Source organism: Leptodactylus fuscus, chromosome 6 (assembly GCF_031893055.1).
Source record: "Leptodactylus fuscus isolate aLepFus1 chromosome 6, aLepFus1.hap2, whole genome shotgun sequence".
Lineage (NCBI taxonomy): Eukaryota > Metazoa > Chordata > Amphibia > Anura > Leptodactylidae > Leptodactylus > Leptodactylus fuscus.
The window spans coordinates 93,245,012-93,271,749 of record NC_134270.1 but is presented as its reverse complement, the minus strand read 5'-3'; the positions used below and the strand labels follow the sequence as shown (position 1 = coordinate 93,271,749).

General features: G+C 42.2%; 1 protein-coding gene across 3 annotated transcripts in view; it reads left to right on the top strand.

Annotated features, from left to right (window-relative positions):
• The first annotated feature begins 512 nt into the window (after positions 1-512).
• Positions 513-26,738, top strand: part of RNF114 (ring finger protein 114) — a 323,436-nt gene continuing 297,210 nt past the window's right edge. The window contains exons 1-6 of one of the 3 annotated variants that reach the window (XR_012716887.1): positions 513-667; positions 6,193-6,343; positions 13,588-13,694; positions 13,937-14,051; positions 14,127-14,234; positions 16,242-17,262. Coding sequence is in view for 1 of the 3 variants with exons in the window: in XM_075276826.1 (XP_075132927.1) it covers positions 540-667; positions 6,193-6,343; positions 13,588-13,694; positions 13,937-14,051; positions 14,127-14,234; positions 16,242-16,307 (675 nt within the window). In the remaining 2 variants the exon portion in view is untranslated. Of the gene's footprint in view, positions 668-6,192; positions 6,344-13,587; positions 13,695-13,936; positions 14,052-14,126; positions 14,235-16,241; positions 20,787-26,738 lie in introns of those variants that run through there. The other 2 variants (XR_012716886.1, XM_075276826.1) reach the window with 2 other exon arrangements.

Below are 26,738 nucleotides of genomic sequence, written 5' to 3'. Positions count from 1 at the left end.
AAGCCAGTGGAAGTGCAGCCCTGACTTCTGAAATGACTGAATATGATGGTGGGCTATGGATATGGGGGATATGGGGGCCCTACTTTTAGATATGCCCAGGGCCCCACTTTGTCTAAATCCGGCCCTGCCTGCAAGCACCACCAATCCTCCTTCTTTATTTACATTGCTCACCCTTTATTTCATAGCCAACGTAGGGTGTTAGTACAGCTTCATCCCATTGACTTCTATGAAGAGGTATAAAATACATAGCTTCATTCCAGGAGACACTGTGACCCTCCAGACAGCTGATCAGTGTCAGACTCTCACTGATCTCTCGCCTAAATAATACGCAGACACGTCATAGCACCCTATTCCTCAGTACTGACTTTGCAGATTGGAGAAGTAACACTATCTTTATTGTAATGGCGCTTATTATATTATTGATGAAGACTCTGGATATTGTCACGTGATACCCCATCTCCTTCCTTAGGCAGTCACGTGCTGGGGCGGGGCCCAGAAGTACGTGACGTCGGCGGGTGTACGCGGAAGTGTCGGTAGTGATGGCCGGAGAGCAGCGCTGGCCGAGGAGCTCTGGGGCGGCCCGGGATGTGGACCCTATGGCGCAATTCATCTGCCCCATATGCCTGGAGCTGTATCAGGACCCCGTGCGGGTCACCTGCGGCCACACGTGAGTCCCTCCTGGATCGCTTGGCTTTCTGTTGTATTGTATCATGGTGTAGACCCTGTGTTTCTGTAGTGTCTCTGTACTCTCTCCTGGCCTGTATCTGTCATTCTGGAGAAACAGAAAGTGAAGGCTATTCGTAGGTCTGTGGGCACCTTACGCTCCCTCATTCACAGAGACTAAGACACAGGAAACAAGTGGATCAAGACACCCCCTCCCCTCTTCACCTCTATTATAATTTGATATATATATATATATATATATATATATATATATATATATATATATATATATATATATATGTATGTAGTGTTTCATATTGCTTTTTGTATATTTTGGAAAAACTTTCAATAAAATTCAAGGGTTTGTCTGGAATAGATGGAAATCCCTACACTAATCTAAATGGCTGCATTGGTCACATGGATTCTCATGAGTAGCTGGTTGTAGCAGGCATAATTGGGTAGATTTATGAAGACTGGCATATTCAATGGTTGGAGTGAACCTATGTGCCATACTACACATTTCCTGCATCATTTGGACCTGTTTTCTGGCAGAAATTATAATAAATCTGGTGGGATTGATGGCCCCACCCACTGCATACCCTTGCGTGCCCTGTTTTTAGTAAACTGAAGTGGGCGTCAATAAACACCAGTTATGCCACTGTCAAACCATACTCTGGTGCCTCCCTGCGTGGTCCTGCAGCATTGTTGTTGGCTTCTGGTGGAAGTATCTGCCGCACATGACAGCTGAGGCCAATCATCTGCCTCAAGAAGAAAAATCGGGCGTGACGTCCCTTGTTGCTTTTATGAGACTGCTGATTGGCCTCAGTGATCACTTGACTGCTGAGGCCACTGAAAGGAGCCGGGATGTCACATCTGGCAAGAAATTCAACTGCAAGAAGGCAGCCAAGTTGCAGGACCAAAGCCTAAAAGTGCCTTAAAGAGGACCTTTCCTCACTTGGGGCACGTGCGGTTTTATATACCGCTAGAAAGCCGACAGTGAGCTTAACTCTGCACACTGTCGGCTTTCACGATCTGTGCCCCAGATGAAGAGCTATCGGTGCCGGTACCGTTAGCTCTACACCGTCAGAAGGGCGTTCCTGACAGTCAGTCAGGAACGCCCTTTCTCACAGCAGCGCCTATAGCGCTGTAATGTGAGAGCGGTCGGAGCTGGGAGGTTTTACCTCCCAATGCCGCCTGCTCAGCTGGTGAGTGGGCAGCATATCATTGACATAGTATTACTTCAGAGAGCGCAAACTACCTTGTGCTCATGATGTAATACTACGTCAAAAAAAAAAAAAAAAATTGCTGGAAATATAGGGGGAAAAAAATTCACAATTTTCAAAATATGAAATGTTCTGCTTTTCAGATAGTCGTACCACCACCCAAATACATTAAAGGGGCTCTATCATTGGGAAAAGTCATTTCTAACTAATCACATCCTTGCATAGCCTTTAGAAAGGCTATTCCACACCTATGTATGTAAATCGCCTCAGTGTCTTTTGCATAAGTCAGTTTTTATTCATATGCTAATGAGCTTTTAGCCAGCACAGGAAGTTCCCAGCAGCACTAGTCTCTGCTATTGTCTCCTATGTGTGTGTACTGTACAAACAGGAAGCTGAGTCGTCAGCAGCAGCCTGTGCTGTACACATACATAGGAAAGAATAGCTCAGAGGGTGCACGATAAGACTTCCGGGGTGCACCAAGAGGCTAATTAGCATATGGATAAAAACGAGGCGATTTACATACAAATGGTACGTGTGAAATAGCCTTTCTAAGGACCCGTTCCCACAAAGTAACGCGATGCTCATTCTGACACGTAAACACGTGTCAGAATGAGCACTTCAAAACAGAATCCCATTGCCTTCAATGCAGTCTTGCATGTGCTACACATTGAAATCAATGGGAGGCTTTTTAACTGTAAAAACCTGAGATTGCACCCATTGAAGTCAACGGGATTCTGTTTTGAAGTGCTCACTCTGACACGTGTTTACGTGTCAGAATGAGCGTCGCGTTACTTCGTGGGAACGGGCCCTAAAGGCTATGCAAGGATGTGCTTATCTAAAAAATGACTTTTCACAATGATAGAGCCCCTTTAAACTAAATTTTATCTACCATATCTCTGTTTTATATTGGCATAATCTTTTAATCAGCCTTTAATTTAGTTTGGACATTATAAAGCTTACAAGTATAACAGCAATTTACAAGAAAATTTCCCAAACAAATTTTTTAGGGACCATTTGAGTTCTCAAGGGGATTATAAAGACCTATATATTAGAAACCCTCATACATCTCCCCATTTTCAAAACTGCACCCCTCAAATAACTCAAAACAGCATTTGGGAAGTTTAACCCTTTAAGCATTTCATGGTATATGTGTGGGTATAAACAGCTGTTTGGGCACAGCTAGGCACAGAAGGGATGAAGCGCTATGTGGCTTTTGGAGAGCAGATTTAGATGTTTGGTATCTAGATGTCAGGTCATGATTGCAGAGCCTCTGAGGTACCAGAAAAGTGGAATCCCCTAAAGAAAGCTCCATTCTGCACCCCTCAAAGAATTTATCAAGGGTTTAGGAGCATTCGTATACTTGACGTGAATGCACAGCAGTGAAATGTGAATACGGGATGTAAGTTGTGTTTAGTATATTGGGAACACCAAATTCCTTTCTTTTTCTTCCCAAGTTCTTTTGCTTGGGACATCACGTCTCGTTTCTGTTCCCTTTCAAGCTCTAAATTTGGGGGTGTACCCTAATATACACTCACCGGCCACTTTATTAGGTACACCTGTCCAACTGCTCGTTAACACTTAATTTCTAATCAGCCAATCACATGGCGGCAACTCAGTGCATTTAGGCATGTAGACATGGTCAAGACAATCTCCTGCAGTTCAAACCGAGCATCAGTATGGGGAAGAAAGGTGATTTGAGTGCCTTTGAACGTGGCATGGTTGTTGGTGCCAGAAGGGCTGGTCTGAGTATTTCCGAAACTGCTGATCTACGGGGATTTTCACGCACAACCATCTCTAGGGTTTACAGAGAATGGTCCGAAAAAAGAAAAAACATCCAGTGAGCGGCAGTTCTGTGGGCGGAAATGTGTTGTTGATGCCAGAGGTCAGAGGAGAATGGCCAGACTGGTTCGAGCTGATAGAAAGGCAACAGTGGCTCAAATAGCCACCCGTTACAACCAAGGTAGCCAGAAGAGCATCTCTGAATGCACAGTACGTCGAACTTTGAGGCAGATGGGCTACAGCAGCAGAAGACCACACCGGGTGCCACTCCTTTCAGCTAAGAACAGGAAACTGAGGCTACAATTTGCACAAGCTCATCGAAATTGGACAATTGAAGATTGGAAAAACGTTGCCTGGTCTGATGAGTCTCGATTTCTGCTGCGACATTCGGATGGTAGGGTCAGAATTTGGCGTCAACAACATGAAAGCATGGATCCATCCTTCCTTGTATCAACGGTTCAGGCTGGTGGCGGTGGTGTCATGGTGTGGGGAATATTTTCTTGGCACTCTTTGGGCCCCTTGGTACCAATTGAGCATCGTTGCAACGCCAAAGCCTACCTGAGTATTGTTGCTGACCATGTCCATCCCTTTATGACCACAATGTACCCAACATCTGATGGCTACTTTCAGCAGGATAATGCGCCATGTCATAAAGCTGGAATCATCTCAGACTGGTTTCTTGAACATGACAATGAGTTCACTGTACTCCAATGGCCTCCACAGTCACCAGATCTCAATCCAATAGAGCATCTTTGGGATGTGGTGGAATGGGAGATTCGCATCATGGATGTGCAGCCGACAAATCTGCGGCAACTGTGTGATGCCATCATGTCAATATGGACCAAAATCTCTGAGGAATGCTTCCAGCACCTTGTTGAATCTATGCCACGAAGAATTGAGGCAGTTCTGAAGGCAAAAGGGGGTCCAACCCGTTACTAGCATGGTGTACCTAATAAAGTGGCCGGTGAGTGTACTCTCGCACAGCTAATACATTCCCTTCCCGACAATGCAATTTGTGTTCTACAGACATGGTGATTTGGGGGGGTTTATATTTACATGGTGTGTATGTATGCGTGTAGATAGATAGATAGAGATATATAAATATTTATATATTATATTATCTCTTTCTGGTGATTTAGCCATGTGAGGGCTTGTTTTTGCAGTATGCGATGCCTTTTGTAATGACATTGGTGGGTACCTATAACCTAATGACCTAAATAAAAATCACCTAGCAATTCTAGCATCTTTTTACCTTTTAATTTTTTTTTTTTTTGCCATACAGCATAACTAACATGATACCTTTATTCTATGGGTTGCTAAAATTACGGTGATACCTAATTTATATAGTTTTTCTTTTTTTTATGTGTAACGAATTGTGCAGAACAAAAAAAACATTTGGGGACATAAATCCATTATTTTTGCATCGCCGTCTTCGGAGTTGGTTGATGGTGTAGGTAGTTCCTTAATGGTGATGATACGGTACTTGGGGCAAATTAAATGGCTATACTTATTTTTCCCTAGCCCATCACCATTACACTAGGATAGCTAGAATCCTCCTCTCCACATCTATGCTTCCTAACCTTACCTATGCCAGGTGCCTTGCGTTTGGTCTCATCACACGATTTAGTCTTTCTTGATATTGACTTCCAGCTAGAGTTACATATGTGCAGTATAAACTACAATATATCCTCATGGCTGCCCGAATCCACACAGCTTCTAGCTGGAATAAAACAAACCTCTCCGTCTTTGTAGTCACTAGCTGTATGGACGTGATCATGCTCCTCAAGAAGATCAATGCTACTGTTTCAGATACTCTGCCACATTTTGACAAAGTGTGTTCTCCATGGATTAAAAGGTCTGTTGTCCCAGGTCTGTCGTACTGTCTCCAACCGTGTCTTCTTTTTGATTGATCCATGTCAGCAGGCAGGGGTTCCCTTCTCTCTCTGATGTTTTCCCCTTTCCGATTATTGCACTATAAACTACATATTTTTGTTCTTAGTGTTTTCCTTTTTATCTGTATTCTTTAAAGGAATCTACTGTTATTTCATCACTGTGCTTAAGAAAGTATGTTCACTCTTTTAGTTCTCCCATACTTGTATTTATTGGTGATTTTGCCATCACAGATGTATCTTATTTCGAATGACTCTTGAATAACAGTTATTTTGCTTGTATACCATATCTCTGCCTTTATTGCATAAATACTTTTGAAACTAAAAAATGTAAAGCTGCGCTCTGCTTCATATGGAAAACTTAAAAAAAATTTGAAAAAATAAAAAATTCAAGTTTGATAAAGCCCATTGTATAATTTATGTAAATAGGATATTACATATCTTACTTGTGTAATGGACGGAGTGGGCATCCAGGTGGCTGAGACATGGCATATTAGGGGACCCCTGACCATCTAACTACTTCCATGTTTTCTACCATGTTGGGAGTAGTAGTTTCAGAACAGCTGGGGAACCACTGATTTAGTTAACGTAGCCATGTTTTTGCACCTTTCTTCAGCTCTTCTTCTTATGATTCACAGATTTTGCTCCACCTGCCTTCAGCAGTGTATGAAGCAGAAAAGTCCCATCTGTGCTGTGTGTCGTTCTTCTCTAAGCCCCAGCAGGAAAGCCTCCGACCTGGAGAGGCAAATGCGGGATGTCCAGACCTCATGTAAAGGTTGTCATTTACAAGTGAGTGAAACACAGCCTCCAGAAGTGGTCAAATCCTTACTGGGGGGTTCCTTCTATGGTAACTGGACTCCCACCATGTCAGCTGAAATATGAGATCTCTTAAAAGTACTGATTATCTTCCTTCGTTACATATCCCATTCATTTCAGTAACTACTACTTTCATGCTCCCCAGTGGCCAAACATGTAGTACATTCTCCCTCGTGGCCCCCAGACTAGAAGTAATGTCCCCCAGTGGCCGCCAGACACCAAATAATGTCTCATTACTTCTGTTGTCCAGCTTTTTTGCTCCATGTAAATCACTGTTTTATTCATGTGCAAATGAGTCAAAAAGTGGTTTGTGGTGTTCCTCTACTTACATTTTCTACACAATGGGCCCCTCAAACGTGAACAGAAAATTCTAAAATGTAACTTTTAATAACCATTAGAAAGGTGTATCGACCTCAACACTCCTCAAGACAGCCACTAGTTGTATGTAGGGCTAGACTGTAGCATTCTAACTGGGCTTCTGCTGACCTACATGCACCTCGATGGTAGGTGCAAGTACTCGGGGATATAGCCCATCTCTGTATCTCTGAGTACCTGCATCTACCATCGAGGTGCGGGGAAAGGTGGTTTTCACCGCCATATCTTTTACATCAACGGCTTAATTGTAGGAATGGCGAAATTCTTGTGACCGCTAATCCATACACTATCCTGATGAACTCCAATTATAGTGAGGGAAACGTGTAGAGAGATTACAAATGTGGGATTAGAAATTTCGGAGCATTTACTAGCCATTCAATGGTAGTGTGCAGGGTGGGCAGATTGCAACATTGTATCGACCGCCCAGTTTATCCTGTCTTGGCTACCTGTTATTTAGGAATCTGAGTCTATTTTAGGGTTCCGCTAGCTGTGACTATTTTGAGCATTTATGATTGTGGGTTCACGCTGATGTTATTAGAACGCGTTCCCACTTAGAGAATATATATGTCTCGTTGTGCCATTTATTTAGTTGATGTGATATATGTTGTAGTCATAGCGGTGCCACCTATTACGTATTGAATATTGGAAGATAACTAGCTGAGGCAGACCAAAGAATATATGGTCATATTTGGGACTCCTCATTTAGTGTTTTAAAATTAGTCCCCAGTTCTACTCGACAATTAAGGTGTGGTTTAATCGTGGGAGTTAGGAATTCATGCTCCCTCACAAAAATCTAAGTTGAGAACTGTGTGATCACACGGTGGGGCGAATAGGTGTTGGAGTTTGTGATCTCAAGCCCACACTGTTGAAACTGTTGTTATTGTGGCCCTCCCTATATGAGAGAGATACATAAGAACGGGGAATAGATGTTATTTTGTTTGATACCCGTGCTAAAATTTTAATGCACATCAATATAATCATGTTTTTAAATTTGCCATATATTTAGTTCGATTATAGGTTTATTACACAGGTTCTATTGAAATTGTTTACACATGCAAAAGGAACTATTATTTTGTTCACTTCTTCCAGCTAACCCCCTCAGTCTCTACAGTCCATTGATACCACGCCCACTACTAAACTCACAATCGACGTATAGAGTACTATTAACGCTGAACAAATACAAATTTCCTTGAGGAGGAATGAATCACATACACCAGGGAACCAATTCCTGATCAACCCGTATGTATCAGCTGGAAGACGTGACTAAAACAATAGTTCCTTTTGCTTGTTTGTCAGCAGAAGCCCAATTAGGATGCTACAGCCTAGCCCTACCTACATCTAGTGGCCGTCCTGAGTTGTTTTTAAAGGACTCGTCCAGTTCTATGAGAGTGTTGAGGTCGATGCACCTTTTTAATGGTTATTAAAAGTTAAATTTTAGAATTTTCTGTTCACATTTGAGGGACCATTGTGTAGAAAAATGTGAAACTGGTTGCCGTTCACCCTGTCTTTATAATAGTCCCTCTACTTACAGTTTCAATTCTAGATTTCCAGGCAAAAAAACTTTCCTCCTCATTGTACATAAATAAAATGGTGGTTTACATGAAAATGGAGCTCCAAATTGAATAATGGAGCATATTTGGAAACTGCAAATAGGTTTATATCATATTTACTGCATGTATTAGGCTAGGGCTATGGGGTGACATGTTGTGTGACAAGTAGCTGCAGGCAGGTTTTTTAGATCTGTGATTTTGCTGTAAAAACAGTCAATGACAGACCACAGTCCAGCTTTAACAGCAACATCCTGGTTCAAGGGAATCCGTAGATTTTCAGCTGTGGATTTGGCTAGAGCAGTGTTTCCCAACCAAAATTTCCTTTGGCATCCCTACCGAATAATTTTTACCAAAAGACAAAAAAAACCTATAGTTTAACCCTTTTCTTGCCAAGGATGTAGCTCTACGTCCTCCCAGGGTGTCACTTGCCTAGCCGAGGATATAGCTACTACATCCTTACTTCTAATGTCCATATCTCTGGAATCATTTGGACTATGAAGATAATTTTAGATTCGTTTTAAAGATGAGAATCTCATCTTTAAAATGATACCAAGTTCTTCATGTTAACCCTTACTGTGCCAAAGCGATTCACTGTTGAAAACGCTATTGGGGATTGAGAGCAGCGTTTTTAACAGCAATTCACTAAAAATATGTAAGGGCTATTATGAAGATCTTCCTATCATTTTAAAGTTGAGATTCTCATCTTTAAAATGCATCTAAAATTATCTTCATAGCCCAAACGAGTCCTGAGATACAGGACTTTAACGTGTCCCCCCTCCTGTCTCGGGAAGCATTAGTGAAACAGGAAGGGGGGAGGAGGAGCACCCTGCAGCGTACACAGACAGAGAAGCATTTTCTCGGTCCCTGTGCACAACCTGTATGTGACTCCAGGAGGGGGAGAGAAGGGGATTCAGTCCCTATTTCCCCCTCCTGTCAATCAGAGAGCATACTGTATTTTGCTCTTTGATTGTCACATACAGGTATAATGTAATTTTCCCCTGAGTTTTACTAGTGTTGTATTCTTATATTATATCCCCTGAACATAACTAGGAAGTTTATTGGTGCTGTGACCCAGACATTTACCATTGTCCAGGTCGCAGCGCCAAAAAAGAAAAGTCGCACCAAACGCTTGCACAACACATACACAAAATCATGAATAAAGTTTAAATTTACTCAATCCCTGTCCTGTCTATACCTGAGCTTTCTAGAGTAAAATGCGTCTCTAGTGATATCCGTTACAAGCTAAAATAATAGTAATAACGATTATCACTAGAGATGAGCGAACACTAAAATGTTCGAGGTTCGAAATTCGATTCGAACAGCCGCTCACTGTTCGAGTGTTCGAATGGGTTTCGAACCCCATTATAGTCTATGGGGAACATAAACTCGTTAAGGGGGAAACCCAAATTCGTGTCTGGAGGGTCACCAAGTCCACTATGACACCCCAGGAAATGATACCAACACCCTGGAATGACACTGGGACAGCAGGGGAAGCATGTCTGGGGGCATAAAAGTCACTTTATTTCATGGAAATCCCTGTCAGTTTGCGATTTTCGCAAGCTAACTTTTCCCCATAGAAATGCATTGGCCAGTGCTGATTGGCCAGAGTACGGAACTCGACCAATCAGCGCTGGCTCTGCTGGAGGAGGCGGAGTCTAAGATCGCTCCACACCAGTCTCCATTCAGGTCCGACCTTAGACTCCGCCTCCTCCGGCAGAGCCAGCGCTGATTGGCCGAAGGCTGGCCAATGCATTCCTATGCGAATGCAGAGACTTAGCAGTGCTGAGTCAGTTTTGCTCAACTACACATCTGATGCACACTCGGCACTGCTACATCAGATGTAGCAATCTGATGTAGCAGAGCCGAGGGTGCACTAGAACCCCTGTGCAAACTCAGTTCACGCTAATAGAATGCATTGGCCAGCGCTGATTGGCCAATGCATTCTATTAGCCCGATGAAGTAGAGCTGAATGTGTGTGTTAAGCACACACATTCAGCACTGCTTCATCACGCCAGTACAATGCATTAGCCAGTGCTGATTGGCCAGAGTACGGAATTCGGCCAATCAGCGCTGGCTCTGCTGGAGGAGGCGGAGTCTAAGGTCGGACCTGAATGGAGACTGGTGTGGAGCGATCTTAGACTCCGCCTCCTCCAGCAGAGCCAGCGCTGATTGGCCGAATTCCGTACTCTGGCCAATCAGCGCTGGCCAATGCATTCTATTAGCCCGATGAAGTAGAGCTGAATGTGTGTGCTTAGCACACACATTCAGCTCTACTTCATCGGGCTAATAGAATGCATTGGCCAATCAGCGCTGGCCAATGCATTCTATTAGCTTGATGAAGCAGAGTGTGCACAAGGGTTCAAGCGCACCCTCGGCTCTGATGTAGCAGAGCCGAGGGTGCACAAGGGTTCAAGTGCACCCTCGGCTCTCCTACATCAGAGCCGAGGGTGCGCTTGAACCCTTGTGCAGCCTCAGCTCTGCTACATCAGAGCCGAGGGTGCGCTTGAACCCTTGTGCACACTCTGCTTCATCAAGCTAATAGAATGCATTGGCCAGCACTGATTGGCCAGAGTACGGAATTCGGCCAATCAGCGCTGGCCAATGCATCCCTATGGGAAAAAGTTTATCTCACAAAAATCACAATTACACACCCGATAGAGCCCCAAAAAGTTATTTTTAATAACATTCCCCCCTAAATAAAGGTTATCCCTAGCTATCCCTGCCTGTACAGCTATCCCTGTCTCATAGTCACAAAGTTCACATTCTCATATGACCCGGATTTGAAATCCACTATTCGTCTAAAATGGAGGTCACCTGATTTCGGCAGCCAATGACTTTTTCCAATTTTTTTCAATGCCCCCAGTGTCGTAGTTCCTGTCCCACCTCCCCTGCGCTGTTATTGGTGCAAAAAAGGCGCCAGGGAAGGTGGGAGGGGAATCGAATTTTGGCGCACTTTACCACGCGGTGTTCGATTCGAACATGGCGAACACCCTGATATCCGATCGAACATGTGTTCGATAGAACACTGTTCGCTCATCTCTAATTATCACTAGAGATGAACATATAGATCACTAAAATTTTTATAGGTGGATGGAAAATAATAATTTTATGTTAAGTCCTATTTAAGTTGCATGCTAAAAATGGTTTGGCGCATTTCTGCAATTTTGGCGTTTCTTTAACACCCGCCCCTGTAAATATACACATGTGTGGTATGTAAGAGCTCCTCACATATTACAGTTTTTTAGAAAGTACATTGTTTGCAGAAAGAGATTGCTTGAGCCGCACTTTAGTGGCAAATTTGAATTTTTGTGCAATTTTTGCTAGCAATCTCTGTTTGCCGCAACGTTGTATGAAGGTGGTTGTATATATGAAAAATTAAGTTGTGTTTTTATATACAGTATGCTGTGCAAGCTCAAAAACGTTAGATTTTGGTGTCACAGTTTGCTAGGTGTAGTATAGCTTTTTAACATATTAGTGAATAACAGCAAAATCCTGCTTGTCTTCTGTATTTGTTTTTGGGAGTCCAAGCTCTTGTTGTAGTTGATGTTTGCGGTACATATAGTGTATATATACACGTTGTATACACCATAAGCTATTATTTAAAATGTATTTTGTATATGAATGTGAGATTGAACATGAGTTTTAGGTGCAAATATGTGTTTTAGCTTATTTTTTCAAAATATGTTTTGTGTTTGTCACAAAGTTGCATGAAGGTGGATGACTATTGATGACTCATTGAGACATTTGTAATCTTCAGGTTGTCTACTTTCAAAAAATATATAGGGTTTAGAGATTCACTTACTTTTCACGGTGTGTAATCCCTACATTTTATAGGATGATACTTTTTTAACATTTCTAGCTTCAAAGCAGATTTTTGTTCCTTCTAGTTCTAGCGATTTTCTGAGGACACGTATGCGGGTTTAGGCCATAGTGATATGAATGAACTCTGCACAAGTTGAACTCTTTTTAGGAGGTTTTGTGCATATAATTTGTTTGGTTTCAACTTTTAACAACCAATATACATTTATTTGCATTTTTTCATAAAACATTCACTTTAAACCAAAATTGCATGAAGGTGCCTGTTCGTATACAGTACCAAGTGGCATTGAGACAATGCTGCAGGTGTCTACTTTAAGAAAATATATAGGTATGGGGGGGTTGGATGCTTTTTTAATGTTACAATTTAGCTTTGATTTATGCATCTCAAAACTGTGAAAATTGCTCTGGCAACTGGAGGTGCAAAATGTCCAGAGACCATTGGCAGTGAAAGGGTTAAACTTGTTTCACTTGAAAATTTAGAAAACCTCAGCAAAAACCTTCAAAACTGCATGAATTTTTCCATTGCAGTTTAGTTGTAGTAATTGTAACTGCATCACAACTGTACCATGTAAATGCACCGTCAAAGCTACAAATACTTTCCACACAAAAATTCACCTTTACCTTCACCAAGCTCCCTTTGTGGCCCCACACACTATCATACTCCCCAGTGGTCCAAAAACGCAGTATATTCTCTCTCGTGGCCTCCAGACAAGTAATGGCATCCCATATGTGTGTGTGTGTGTGTGTGTGTGTGTGTGTGTGTGTGTGTGTGTGTGTGTATATGTGTGTGTGTATATATATGTATATATATATATATATATATATATATATATATATATATATATATATATATATATTTAGACCTTTCACTGTTCCTCTAAGTCTGGCACAGTTGAAATTTCTCCTCCTGCCCCCACTGTTTCTGACAAATGGGTGCATTTAATTTGGGTGCTTGATATGCAATTTAGTATCTGTACTGTCAGGTGGGTGGTGTCTAACACTTGTCCCCCTCCCTGCCTGACACTGCCCTTTAGACATTACAGAGCTTAAATAGCACATCAGGCATCAAAACTGCCTGTGTTTAATGCTTGGGAATGGTGGGAGCTAGAGAGAAAAATTCCAGCTGCACTGGAATTGGTGAAATGTCATTTATTAACCCATTTCTGCCGTAGGTTATATTGGTTTTGAGTTCCAATAATGGAACACTAGGCATAAACGGATTAACAAATGCTAACAACTAGAGTTGGTGGAGGTGATGAAAGGTCCTAAAGGGAATAGCATGATGATTTCTTTCCACATGTAATAGTGAGTCAGTCCTGAGCTCCCCTTGAACTGAGATGATTGAGATCATAGTTAGAAAGTTTTGGACTTTCCTTTTTCAGGAGTTGTTTTGTTATGGGGATTTCCAGCCACACAGTTTCACTTTCTGTTGCATAATATTTCCTGACTGGTCATGTGATCCTTTCTTCACAGCTGGCCCTGGCAAACATGCGTAGTCACTCTGCCACTTGCTCTAAGTATGAGAACTATGTTATGGAGGGGATTAAATCAGTGAAAAAGGATCAGCCACAGGTTGTCAGGTGAGTGTCCTATGAATCACTGCCAGCAATACTAATGCACCTCTATGCCTGCATATCAGACATGCACAGGGACTTCATGCCAAAATATTGTTTGCCTGAGTGGTCAGTATTATGTCTACATAGTAGACAATTGTGCAGTCCACCTCTCTGCATATCCTTGTGTCCCTGTATTAGACGTGTGTTTTGTCCCAACATATGCAGTCATTTTAAAATGTGTTGTTTCTCTCATGTTTCTATTGTAGTGATATCCCAAACCGCTTCACCTTTATGTGTCCTTACTGTCGGGAACAGAACTTAGACCAAGAGGGATTGGTGGAGCATTGCAATAAATTGCACTTCTCGGACCCTACCCCAGTGGTAAGGTGTTCTATTTCTCTCACTCTGTATAAACACACATTGCTTTCTACCACCTCACCTGTTTTCTCTTTTTAGGTTTGCCCTATCTGTGCCTCCATGCCCTGGGGAGACCCCGGCTATAGGAGCGCCAATTTCATGGAACACATTCACCGCCGCCACAGGTTTTCATATGATACATATGTGGTTAGTAAATCTACATATTGGGGTAAAGTGGACAGTGAGAAATAGTGAGAAATAGTACATACATGGAGACGATTGTTGTTACCCTTCCATTAAAGGAAGAAAAAACCCACACTGGTCATTCAAAAAACTTGAAAGTGACAAAAGAGTTAATACATTTCCCTGAAATTCAACTACTGAAAATCAGACTTTGCTTTTGAATTGTGGGTCAACAATAAAATAAACTAAAAAAAAAAATAAAAATATTAGGGCCCCTTCGCACGGAGTTTACGCTCCGTGTATTCTGTACATTTTACACGTGTAAAAATACACATGCGTAAAAAGACGCGCGTTTTACGAAAAAGCCATTGAACTCAATGGCTAACTACATTTTACACGCGTATTTTTACACGTGTAAAATGTACAGAATACACGGAGCGTAAACTCCGTGTGAAGGGGCCTTTACAGTAATATTTTGTTGCACAACCTGTTAAGGTAATCTAGGTAATCTCTGCAATTAAGCGATTTCTATAACTCAGGTTCTAGGCCCCACATTGAAGAAACGCAGCGGGAAAAAGCTGTTTGCTGCTCCCCCCCCCCATAGCTTCAATAAGACCTGTTCATGAATATTTCTGACCCATTCCTCATTAGTAAACTGCTTCATGTGTTTTGGGTTTGAAGGGTGCCTTCCACAGACGGCATGTTTCCGCTCCTTCCACAGTTCACTAGGCTCATAGAAGGCCATGTCAGAATAGTGCAATGCTTTGCTCTTAGCCATTCTTGGATGGTGTTTCTTTTAAAGCTGTATGTATTGGGTCATTATCCTGTTGGAGGACTCATGATCTTCAACTGTGACCAAATTTTCTGACACTTGCAACTGTGACAAATTCACAACATTAACAGCAAATCGCTCCAACTCAGTAAAGGCTCTAAAATGTCCTCCCCCCCCCCCCCCCTCCAGCCTCAGGCAGCATCTTGGAGCAGTGTGGAAGAGAGGGAGCAGAACTGCAGTGGCCGTGATAAATCATCATTGTCTTGCATAACTTGTATGTGACCCCAGGGGAAGGGGTAGCGTGGGCTTCTGTCCATGTTATCCCCTCTCCTGTCAACCAGAGACCATACTATATGCTTGCTCTCTGACTGTCACATAGAGGGATAATGTAATACCCCTCAGAGCCTAGTCACAGGGGTATTCTTATGCAGTACCTCTCTGAACGTAACCAGGAAGTTAACAGCGCTGTGACCCAGATGTTTACAATCCTCCAGGTTGCAGTGCCAAATGAGTTTCACCAAACACATATGCAGTGTCATCAGTTTAGGAGACCTTTAAGGGCTCCTTGTCATTTTCATGCAGTAAATTTGTGGACAAATTACATTTCCTTCATTTGTTTCTCACAGTTTAGGGGTACTGAGCAAACGAAACGTCACAGCAGCACGTGACCTTGAATATGGTAGTCATTTATTACACAGAATGAGAGTAGGCAGAAGAGTCATGGGGAATGTAGTTTGTTCAGAGAGTCACTGCATGTAAATAACAGTGATACAAGGAAAAATAAAGTTAAGCAAAGGGTGCACAAGAGAACAGTGAGTATTTAGCACTGCTGTGGATGTATTTGCAGATAATTTTTGGAAGTTGGATTAACCCTTTAAAAATACTACAAACTCTGCATAAGTTCCATATTAAGATTTATATAAATTTTTCTCATAAAATACAATGCCATGGTCTACCTGCAAACCCATGAACTGCTGTTAACGTGAATGGTGAAGTAATACAGGTCCTTGCTGACCAGGCTTCAGGGAGACCATGGGATGCTGGGAAATGGATTACTGTGGCCTGTAAAGTAGGAGCTTTTTGTTGCTCTGATTTGCTACAGATATTTATGGGTAGTTGCTACAGATTAGAACTTTATGAAGTTTTGTGAATCTCTTCTATGGTATCTTGTGTCCTTGCCATGTTTTTGTTGCTTTCTCTAGTGGTGCTATAGAGACTTTAAGCGTTTTACATTTCTTGTTATTTCCACTCTATTGCAGGATTACAGTGCTGATGAGGACGCCATGATGCGTGAAGCTCTGGTCCGATCCCTGACAGACAATTGATAATGACCGTTATTGAAGATTCCATATGTTGTCTGACTCCACCGGTTCTTTTCATCCACCTGCTTCCCTGCAGCTGGATAGTTTATGTATTGAGGTAGTCTGCTGAAGCCGATTGCTCACTCTAGACATTGAACTTGGGTGATATTTTTTATTTTTTTTTGCCGCTAAGTGGGGGAAATTATCAAACTGTCTATGGCAGTTTTCTGTTGTAGATGTGTGATAATGTGATGCATCTTTGGCACAATACCCTTTCTTGTTCCAAAGATCCGCAGATCCCCAATTTTGCTCCTTACTCATCACTTTCTGTGATCGAAGGGGCAAACAGAGTTTGGGAATGTGTCGGCCTGACATATTTGTTACAACTCTCACGTGGCATGAGTTATGCAGGTAGTCTATTCCAGTTCCTGACTGGTGAAGATCTCCATTGACTTATAAAGAGTCCAGAGCCTCTTATTAATTCAGGCACAACTTTCTCCAGTTGAGCCTTTATTAAGACTGGTATATGAAATTCTAGTCTTAATAAATCTGCTCCGCCGTGTCTAAGTGATAGATATGAGTATTTCATTCAATTTGACCCTCTGTTATGAGGGTGATGACTTTCAAGATTACTAGAGCTGATGCTCCACTTCCCCAAATACTATTCTGTTATAATAGATGCAGTGTACAGGTTTCTATGTGTATTCATGTATTTTGTAGTTGGGAAGATGACAATATCTTTGTATAATGTATACAGTTGGATTTTATATCAGACTTCTTGATTTTTGATTTTTTTTTAAATTCATTTTCATTTATCATATGCGACTTATTGGGTCACTACATTTGTACACTTTATGGGATGTAGTCTCTAATCTGAGTTTGTCATGTAACCTCAGGGCAAAGCACAGTTAAGGCTTTGCTGCTTTTTTCCCTCCTCATATCTGTTCTGTCATTTGTCCTGGGTTTTCTGAATGTTTATGTGAAAAGCAAGTCTGTTGTCTTGCCTAAATGGTCTGTCTCAACAGCACAGCTTACGTCCATATGACATTTTGGGGACTATCAAACTATCTTTTTGCCTATAGACACTTTGTTATTCTGGTGTATTGCAGGACTAGAAAATGGACAAAAATGGATCAATTCTAGGATGGACATTTTACTGAAAGTCCATTTTGCAGCACTTCATCCACCAACTTCACATATCTGGACCGTAGACTCCGATGATATGAACATAGCCTTAGCCACTCATTTCAATGGACAGGTGTAAGAAGACATTTCCCCCCTGTGGCTGCCTGCAGCTTCTTGGGTTGGAACTACCTCTTTAAAGTGCATTCCCATTACTGCCTTCAACATAAAAAGGTGCATAGCAGACAGTAGGTGATAGACGGGGAGGGCAGGTCCAGCTTTTTCATTGGACCTAGGAGTGTATAGATTCAACATGTGAAAAGATGGTAAAATAGTACAAGTGACCTTTTTAAATTTCCATTTTAAAGCATAAACTTAGAAACGGCTCTTGAATTTGTCAGTATTTGTCATTAATAAAGTTTGTATATACTTTTGTAATAAATGTTGTCTCCTTTCTTTGAAGTTCTGAATTTCTTTATTCTTTCCATTGCTTCTCTATTGAGAGCTGTACCCTGTTTCTGACTGCTTATGTTGGATGGGTTTAGTGTGTAATAAAGAAAAATTGAGGGTGAAAAGTCAATTTAAACATTGTGTGCCCCATGGTATGAAACAGGAGATTTTCATCCTTCTTATGACACTAACAGTTAGCTTATATGCAGCTGCTTCCATTCGCAACATCTCTGGAAATAATACAACTAGCAATGCATCCTCAATGTCATATGTCATGAAAAATAAGAATCTCCCCCTTCATATGACACCAGAATCCTGTTTGTGTTTTACAATGCCTGAGATATAACTATTTAAATTGACCCCCTTCCCTCATTTTGCCTGCATTGTATGCCAAGACTTTTCACTATACACAGATGCAAGGTAGAGCTCTCAGAGGCAAGGGAAAGAATAAAGAAAGGCAGCATTTCACAAAAATGAAACGGTGTTTAATAAAGTATATTACAAAATTGATCAATGACTCACATACTGCCAGAATATCAAATTTACTTGTGCTCCATAGTACTTATGACTCTTGAGTGTTTTCCAGGAGTTTTCTGAGACTTGGGCCCTTTGCACACAACTGGATAGCACACTGACCTGTTCAATTCCTTCAGAACACACACGACTGTGTTTTACATGGTTCCGTGTGCAGGCTGATAGTCTGGGCCGTAAAACTCAGGACAGGTCCTTTTCCTGTCTGGTTTTGTGCCAGTGCTTCCATGGCCCCTATTCATTGAATGAATAGGGTCACCAAAGTACAGCCGGTCATACGCATGTCCTCCATGCATCAGCCATGTCTTTCGATCACGACCAGTGGGCAGCACAGTTGTGTGCAATGGGCCTTTTGACTCTCCTTAGGATGGGTCTTCAATATCAGATCAGTGAGAATCCAACATTTTTTTTGAAGAGAATACAGCATGTACATCAATACTGTGGCGTCTTCACCAACGGTCGTGATAAACATTGTATAGCAGCTGTGCTTGGTATTGCAGTTTGGCCCCAATCTCTTGAATGGGAATTGGCTGCACACAGGGTGATACTGTCCTGGGAAGAAGAGCTGTGTACTGCTGCTTGAGGTGGCTGATCTTTTGAGGTCTTGTGTGTTGAACCACCACCAATTAGATACTTCTGACCCATCCTAAGAATAGGCAATATTTAAATCTGGGGAAAACCATTTCCCTCCAGCCAAGGACAATATCTTCAAGGAATTTGATTTCCTCCTATACACCAAACATGGGGTAAACATACAGAGTACCTGGAGGAAACCCAAGCAAAGGCATATTAATAGAGAATTTAGATCATGAACTCTATATGGGACATTGACAATATCTGTAACGCACTGTAGAATATGGCACTATATAAGTAAGCAAAATAAATAATATGGGAAGAGAAGTTATTCTTCCCTTAGCTTTGCTTCCAGAGTAAGGTCAGACTGATATGATCCCAGTTGTCTCTTCAGCAATATGTTGCCTTCATTGTACATGGAGATCGGGGATTTAATTTTATATTTGTAGCATCTTATCTATTGCAATAAATTTCCTGTCTGGAAATGTCAGCATTTGAGTAAGGAGGATTGGTGAGTTGAGTGTTGTTGCTGCAGGTGGTTGTTTTTAATGTATACCTTCTGTCTTGTCTTGCTCTGTGGCATTATTTTCCTTTTGCACCGTTTCACACAGTCTAAGACCCTGCACATTTTCTTCAGACAAATGCATTTTTTTTTCCTTAAAGGACAATTTCACCTTTTATGTATTGTTACGCTAGATACAGACCATTAATATATAAAACGCATCTATTTCCTGTGGTATTAGGCTAGTTTCTTTTTTAAAAATAAGCGCTGCAGGATGTATAATTTCAACAGTGGGCTCAGATTTCCATAACCGTTTTAGTCACTATCTCTTCTCTAAGGCTAGAGAGGCTTATTTTTAGGCGTAGATCACTGTAAAGACTCAGGTTTGAGGGATTTGAGAAAAAAGGGTGCCAAATGGATGGAAATCAGCTGTTAGTAAATGAACTGTCATTAGTTTCTCATGTCCAGTTTATATCGCAGTCATGTGAATAAGCCCCAACACCATGAGAACATTTTTAAGGCTGAAGCCCCATGTTGTGGAAATATATATAACCAAGAATGGCTACAAAAGGAATGGGGGGATATATAGGAAGCATTTGTACTTCTACCTTCTGGCTTTGGCTCAGAAAACGACTGCAAAAAAATAACCCCCCAAAAAACCCCGCTGAGTTTCTGCCATGTGGAGCCTAAGCCTCTAAACACATTTCAGTTTCTTTGAATCATTTGGTGTAGGCAGTCTACCTCATGTCATCTCCTATCTGGTCTCAGACACTTAGTGTTAACAGGTGATCATATTTGTGTATGATTGGTTGATATCATATAACCTGGTAATAATCCCAGCGTCATTGCTAAACAAAGGCCTCTTGGAAGGTCGGGCATGAGGCTAAAGGGAGCAGCCATTATTGGGTTATTTCACTGGAATCCTGTCTTAAGACAGGCTTGCACATTCCAGTGAGCGCCCTCTATTGGTTTGCAACAATGAGGCAGCAACTGTCTTCCTAATTACATCATGGAAGGTGGATTTGCATATTCTTCCCATAGTTGGTTGATATCTGTCACTCTGGTTGTCATTTTTTTAATTTATTTTTTTTGTCAAAGAACTTAATATATGAATAGTAACAATAATGCCAAAAAAAATAAAATAAATAATTACTCTATTTAGTAGCCATCCAAGTACTTTTTTGGTTTTTCCCTTTGACCAATTTCTTGCACTGCCCAGACAGTATAAATCTCCAACCTACTGTCACTTTATTATTTATGCAAATAAATGATTCAATGTTTAAGGCAATTTACAGAAATTTTACAAAAAATGTGTAATTCTGAGCAGCAATAAAGCACTTAGGAATAAATGAATGGTGTCTATTCTTTGTGTCTAACCACACTATCCATGAGGAAACACGAGCATATCCTTTTAATCTATTAAGCAGTTATTCATATCTATTTTATCAGTCATAAGGTCCCTGGATTACTGGATGGAGTAGCTCTAACCCTGCACACATGCAGCTGCCAATGACCGCATGATTGTATTGTGTACTCAGTCACTGGCAGATTCATGTAGGCATGGTTTCTGTTGCATGCAGCTACTGAAACATGAGCATGAACTCTAGAAAGCCAATGCAAACAAGTCCAGAATGGGTTATATCATTGATCAGAGCACATCCACCTGAGCCCTTGTAACTGTAATGGCACCTTTAGAGTAGGCAGGTTTATGACCGTGGCTTACTCTGGATGATGATTTATACAATTTATAATTTTGGCATACCAGCACAAGGCACGGCTGGTTAGAGTGGATGTGCCAGAATTGAGATGACCTAAATTAGGAACTAGTGTAGATTTATGGCAAATCTCATGCCAGTGATCTTATGAGTTATAATAAATGCCTCATCTTTGGTGTAAGTGGGTGCCATGTACCAAAGATGTTACACATTTTCACCCCTCTATGTCTGAAAACTAGCATAGGGGGCTTAATAAATTTCTCTCTGCGTTGCAGTTTAAAGGGGTTCCCATCTTAAAGTTAACTTTAGATGTATGCGTGTCTATGAATAGCAACTGGGTTTATCCCTCGCCCCTCTGTGCTGTTTTCTTTTATAGATGAAGTTGTCATGCCCTTTTTCTGCCAGCTTTGTATGGACAGCATTCCTGTCCATAACCTGGCAATAGCTGGAGGAGCATGAAACCATTATGTAGCACATTAACACACAGTGCTCCAGCCAGGGGTGCAGTGGATAAGGCTAAGTGACCTTCATGGTCACATGCTCCTCCAGTTGCCATGTTATATAAGTCACATGGCCTACTCTGCTGTGCTTGTGAACCTTATTGGAGCAAGTGTATTGTGGAGGATGATGAGGAATATAATAGTCACATTCTGTTCCAGCTGCTGTCACATTATGGAGGAAAGTTCTAAGCACATGACCCAGAATGCTGCAAAAGGTGGGGGTCAGTATCTATATAGAAAATGGTGCAGCAGGGTCAGGTGTCAAAGTTACCAACACCAGCTTTGTAATGAAATTATTTTTAATTATCCAATTGCAATATTGTATAAATGTTTGCATATTTACTTTCATAGTAAAGTCACTTTTTGTGAATTAAAGGAGCTTTCAGGGGAGTAATACTCTAGTGGACCTCTAGTATATAGAGATGAGCGAACAGTGTTCTATCGAACACATGTTCGATCGGATATCAGGCTGTTCGATTCCATATGGACACCACGTGGCAAACTCCAAAAAAATTTGATTCCCCTCCCACCTTCCCTGGCGCTTTTTTTGCACCAATAACAGCGCAGGGGAGGTGGGACAGGAACTACGACAACGGGGGCATTGAAAAAAATCGGAAAAAGTCATTGGCTGCCGAAATCAGGTGACCCCCATTTTAGACGAATAGTGGATTTCAAATCCGGGTCATATGAGAATGTGAACTTTGTGACTATGAGACAGGGACAGCTGTACAGGCAGGGATAGCTTGGGATAACCTTTATTTATGTGGGAATGTTATTAAAAATAACTTTTGGGGGCTCTATCGGGAGTGTAATTGTGTTTTTTGTGAGATAAACTTTTTCCTCTAGGAATGCATTGAGCAGCGTTGATTGGCCGAATGAGATACAGAAGACGTGCAGAGACTCAGCAGTGTTGAGCCAGTTCTGCTCAACTACACCGTGTGCCGGTGTGCACTGCTGTGCGAGCTCGGCACACACTCAGCTCTGCTGATTCTGTATACTGATTCTGTATACTGGCCAATCAACGCTGGCCAATGCCAGCGGTGATGCAGAGCTGAGTGTGTGCCGAGCTCGCACAGCAGTGCTGACCGGCACACAGTGTAGTTGAGCAGAACTGGCTCAACACTGCTGAGTCTCTGCACAGCAGTGGTGAGTGTGTGCACTCGCTCAGCTCTGCTGCATCACCGCATACCCATAGGAATGCATTGGCCAGCGTTGATTGGCCAGCCTTCGGCCAATCAGCGCTGGCTCTGCCGGAGGAGGCGGAGTCTAAGATCGCTCCACACCAGTCTCCATTCAGGTCCGACCTTAGACTCCGCCTCCTCCGGCAGAGCCAGCGCTGATTGGCTGGAGACTGGCCAATGCATTCCTATGGGTATGCGGTGATGCAGTCGAGCTGAGCGAGTGCACACACCACTGCTGTGCAGAGACTCAACAGTGTTGAGCCAGTTCTGTCAGCACTGCTGTGCGAGCTCGGCACACACTCAGCTCTGCATCACCGCTGGCATTGGCCAGCGTTGATTGGCCAGTATACAGAATCAGTATACAGAATCAGCAGAGCTGAGTGTGTGCCGAGCTCGCACAGCAGAGCTGACCGGCACACGGTGTAGTTGAGCAGAACTGGCTCAACACTGCTGAGTCTCTGCACAGCAGTGGTGAGTGTGTGCACTTGCTCAGCTCGGCTGCAACACCGCATACCCATAGGAATGCATTGGCCAGTATCCAGCCAATCAGCGCTGGCTCTGCCGGAGGAGGCGGAGTCTAAGGTCGGACCTGAATGGAGACTGGTGTGGAGCGATCTTAGACTCCGCCTCCTCCGGCAGAGCCAGTGCTGATTGGCTGAATTCTGAAGACTGGCCAATCAACGCTGGCCAATGCATTCCTATGGGAAAAAGTTAGCTTGCGAAAATCGCAAGCTGACAGGGATTTCCATGTAATAAAGTGACTTTTATGCCCCCAGACATGCTTCCCCTGCTGTCCCAGTGTCATTCCAGGGTGTTGGTATCATTTCCTGGGGTGTCATAGTGGACTTGGTGACCCTCCTGAGATGGATTTGGGTTTCCCCCTTAACGAGTATATGTTCCCCATAGACTATAATGGGGTTCGAAACCCGTTCGAACAGTCAAACAGTGAGCGGCTGTTCGAATCGGATTTCGAACTTCAAACATTTGGGTGTTCGCTCATCTCTACTAGTATACTCTAGTAGCCACAGTAAGCCCAGGGCTACACTGCAAATTTTTGTAGTGCAACTAATTGATTTTAACTATTGATTGGCAGCTATTACAATCAATCAATCGTGCTACAAGGAGTCACAGTGTAGCCCTGGCCTAAAGTAACCTTATGTAGTCAGATTGAAGATATTGAGCAGAAAAGTCATTTTTAACTAAGCACATACATGCCTAGCCTTTAGAAATGCTATTTCACACCTACCTTTACTATGTAAATTGGCTCAGTGGCTTTTGAATGAGCCAGTTTTTATTCAAATGCTAATTAGGCTCCAGCCAGCACAGGAAGTTCCCAGCAGCACTGCTCTCTGCTATTCTCTCCTATCCATGCGTGCAAACAGGAAGCAGGAAGTCATCAGCAGCCTGTGCTGAATACATGCATAGGAAAGAATAGGCAGAGGGTGCACAATGAGACTTCCGGGGTGCACCGAGAGGTTAATTAGCATATGAATAAAAACTATCTCATTCAAAAACCACTGAGGCGATTTACATAAAAACGGTACGTGTGGAATACGTGTGGAATAGCCTTTCTAATGGCTGTGCAAGGATGTGCTTATCTAAAAATGACTTTTCCCAATGATCGAGCCCCTTTAAGTAGTAAAGGAGACAGATATTCTTAAGATATATTGCTAAGTTTCTTTTATTCGTGTGCAGTATTCATTTATGAAAACCTGTTTATAACTGGAAATGAGCTTTACTAACCAAATAAGTATAAGTATATTGTGACTTGTATATCTCCTTTGTTTATGGATGGCTTTATTGTGCATCTTAGGGAGCCTTCACACGGAGTATACGCTCCGCTCATTCTGAATATACAACTCGTTCAGAATGAGCGCGTAAAAAACAGCTCCCATGGATTTCTATGGGTGCCGGCATACACGCGTATCGCATTGAGAGCAATAGGGAAAAAAGCCTCCCATTGATTTCAATGGGGGAGTACACGTATGCCGGCACCCTTAGAAATCAATGGGAGCTGCTTTTTACACGCTCATTCTGAATGAGTTGTACGTTCAGAATGAGCGGAGCGTATACTCCGTGTGAAGGCTCTCTTATGGCTTATTCCTTTGCTTTCCACCCGGACCAGGCATACTGCTACCTGTATATTGATACCTGGCTGACAGCAGGAAGCTCATTCTCTAGGCCACTCCACCCTCGGCACCCTAATTTGTATCTCATTTTATTTCACCTTTTTGTGGTGATCACCTTCATCGATTTTGCATATATAATGGAGAATGGGCAGGTGCCTGGGATTTGTGCATTAGTTGTGCACCTCATCAATAAATGTTGCATTGTTCTAGCGAATCCAAATCCCCACTTGCTGCCATAACTTAAAAAAAGTCTCCCATAGATTTCAATGGGTTCTGCTAGCTTTTTTTTCAGAGTAAAAAAAAAATCCATTGAAATCAATGGGAGGCTTTTTTTCAGCGCTGAAAATTCATCACCAAATAAAGCGCCACTTTTCTCCATGTGAATGGACCCTGAGGCTGAGTTCACACAGAGTTTTTTGGTCAGGAAAGATCAGCTCAGTAAAATTTGTGTGGCTTTTTTTTCAAGCGTTTTTAGAGGCATTTTTTGAATGTGGCCATGAATTAGTTAAGAAAAACGCCTCACGGTTTTTGAGGCTTTTTTTTTTTTTGTCAATTCCGCGTCAAAATAAGTGTCCAAAAAACATGAGGTGGATTTTCCACCTCCCATTGTCTTGCATTGATTTTTTTTCACGTGGAACGCCCCTGAAGAATGGACATGTCGCTTCTGCTAGCAGGAAAAAAATTAAAAGCGGATTACATAGTAATTTGGTGTGGAATTTTCCACGCTGAAAAAAAAGCCTCCTATTGATTTCAATGGGGTCTGCTAGCTTTTTTTCCCCGCTAGATGCTTTTTTCTTTTTTTTTTTCAGCGTGGAACTATCAAATTCAGCACAAAGCTCTGACTTCATAGAAACTTAAGGCTGAGGCCTCACATTGTGGAAATATAGCTTTTTTGTTGCAGATTTTGCTGCGTTTATTTGAGCCAAAGCCAAGAATTGCCACAAAAAGAATGGGAAAATATATAGCAAGCTCTTGTACTTCCACCTTCTGCTCAGTCCACTCCTGGCTTTGGCTCAAAAAACCGCAACAAAATCTGCAGCTAAAAAAAAAAAGGCCTAACTGAAGCATTAATTTCACATAGGAATGTGCTTCCATTAAAAGAAAGCAGGTAATGTTGGAATCCTTCATACAAATAGTGAAATCCATGCCAGAAAATACTGACTTTACATTGGGTTCGGGCCAGGAAATCTGACCATTCAGGAGACTAGGAAGGACTCAGGGTCGGACTGGGGTGTCTAGGGCCCACCAGTGGAATTGTTTCTAGGGGCCCACCATCAGGACCCCTACAGACCAGCGGTACCGAGACAGGGCAGCTAAAGGTAATACCATCTCGGGAGCCATGCTGCTCACCCGCCAAACAATGTGCAACAACATAAACCTACTGCTACACTCTGTATGGAAAGTGAACAGCGCAGCTCCTAGAAATGTTACCATTACCTGTAGCCACACTGTCCTGGAAGAGCTGATCTGCAGAGGTCCTGGCTGTTGTATCATCACAGATGTAATATTGACGGCCTATCATAAGGACAGACCATCAATATTATAAAGATGGATAAATCCTTTAAAGATTTGTCCAGGAATTGGAGCAACCCATGTGCCTGGCGGGAGGTGTAAAATAAATAAAAAGTGCCTTCACCTGTCCCCATTGCTCCATTGTCCGCCGCCAGTGTTCATTTAGTCTCGTGCCGGCACCTCGTTGCTGGGAGTCCTGCACCTCATGGGACCACTGACACCAATTAGATACAGGATTTC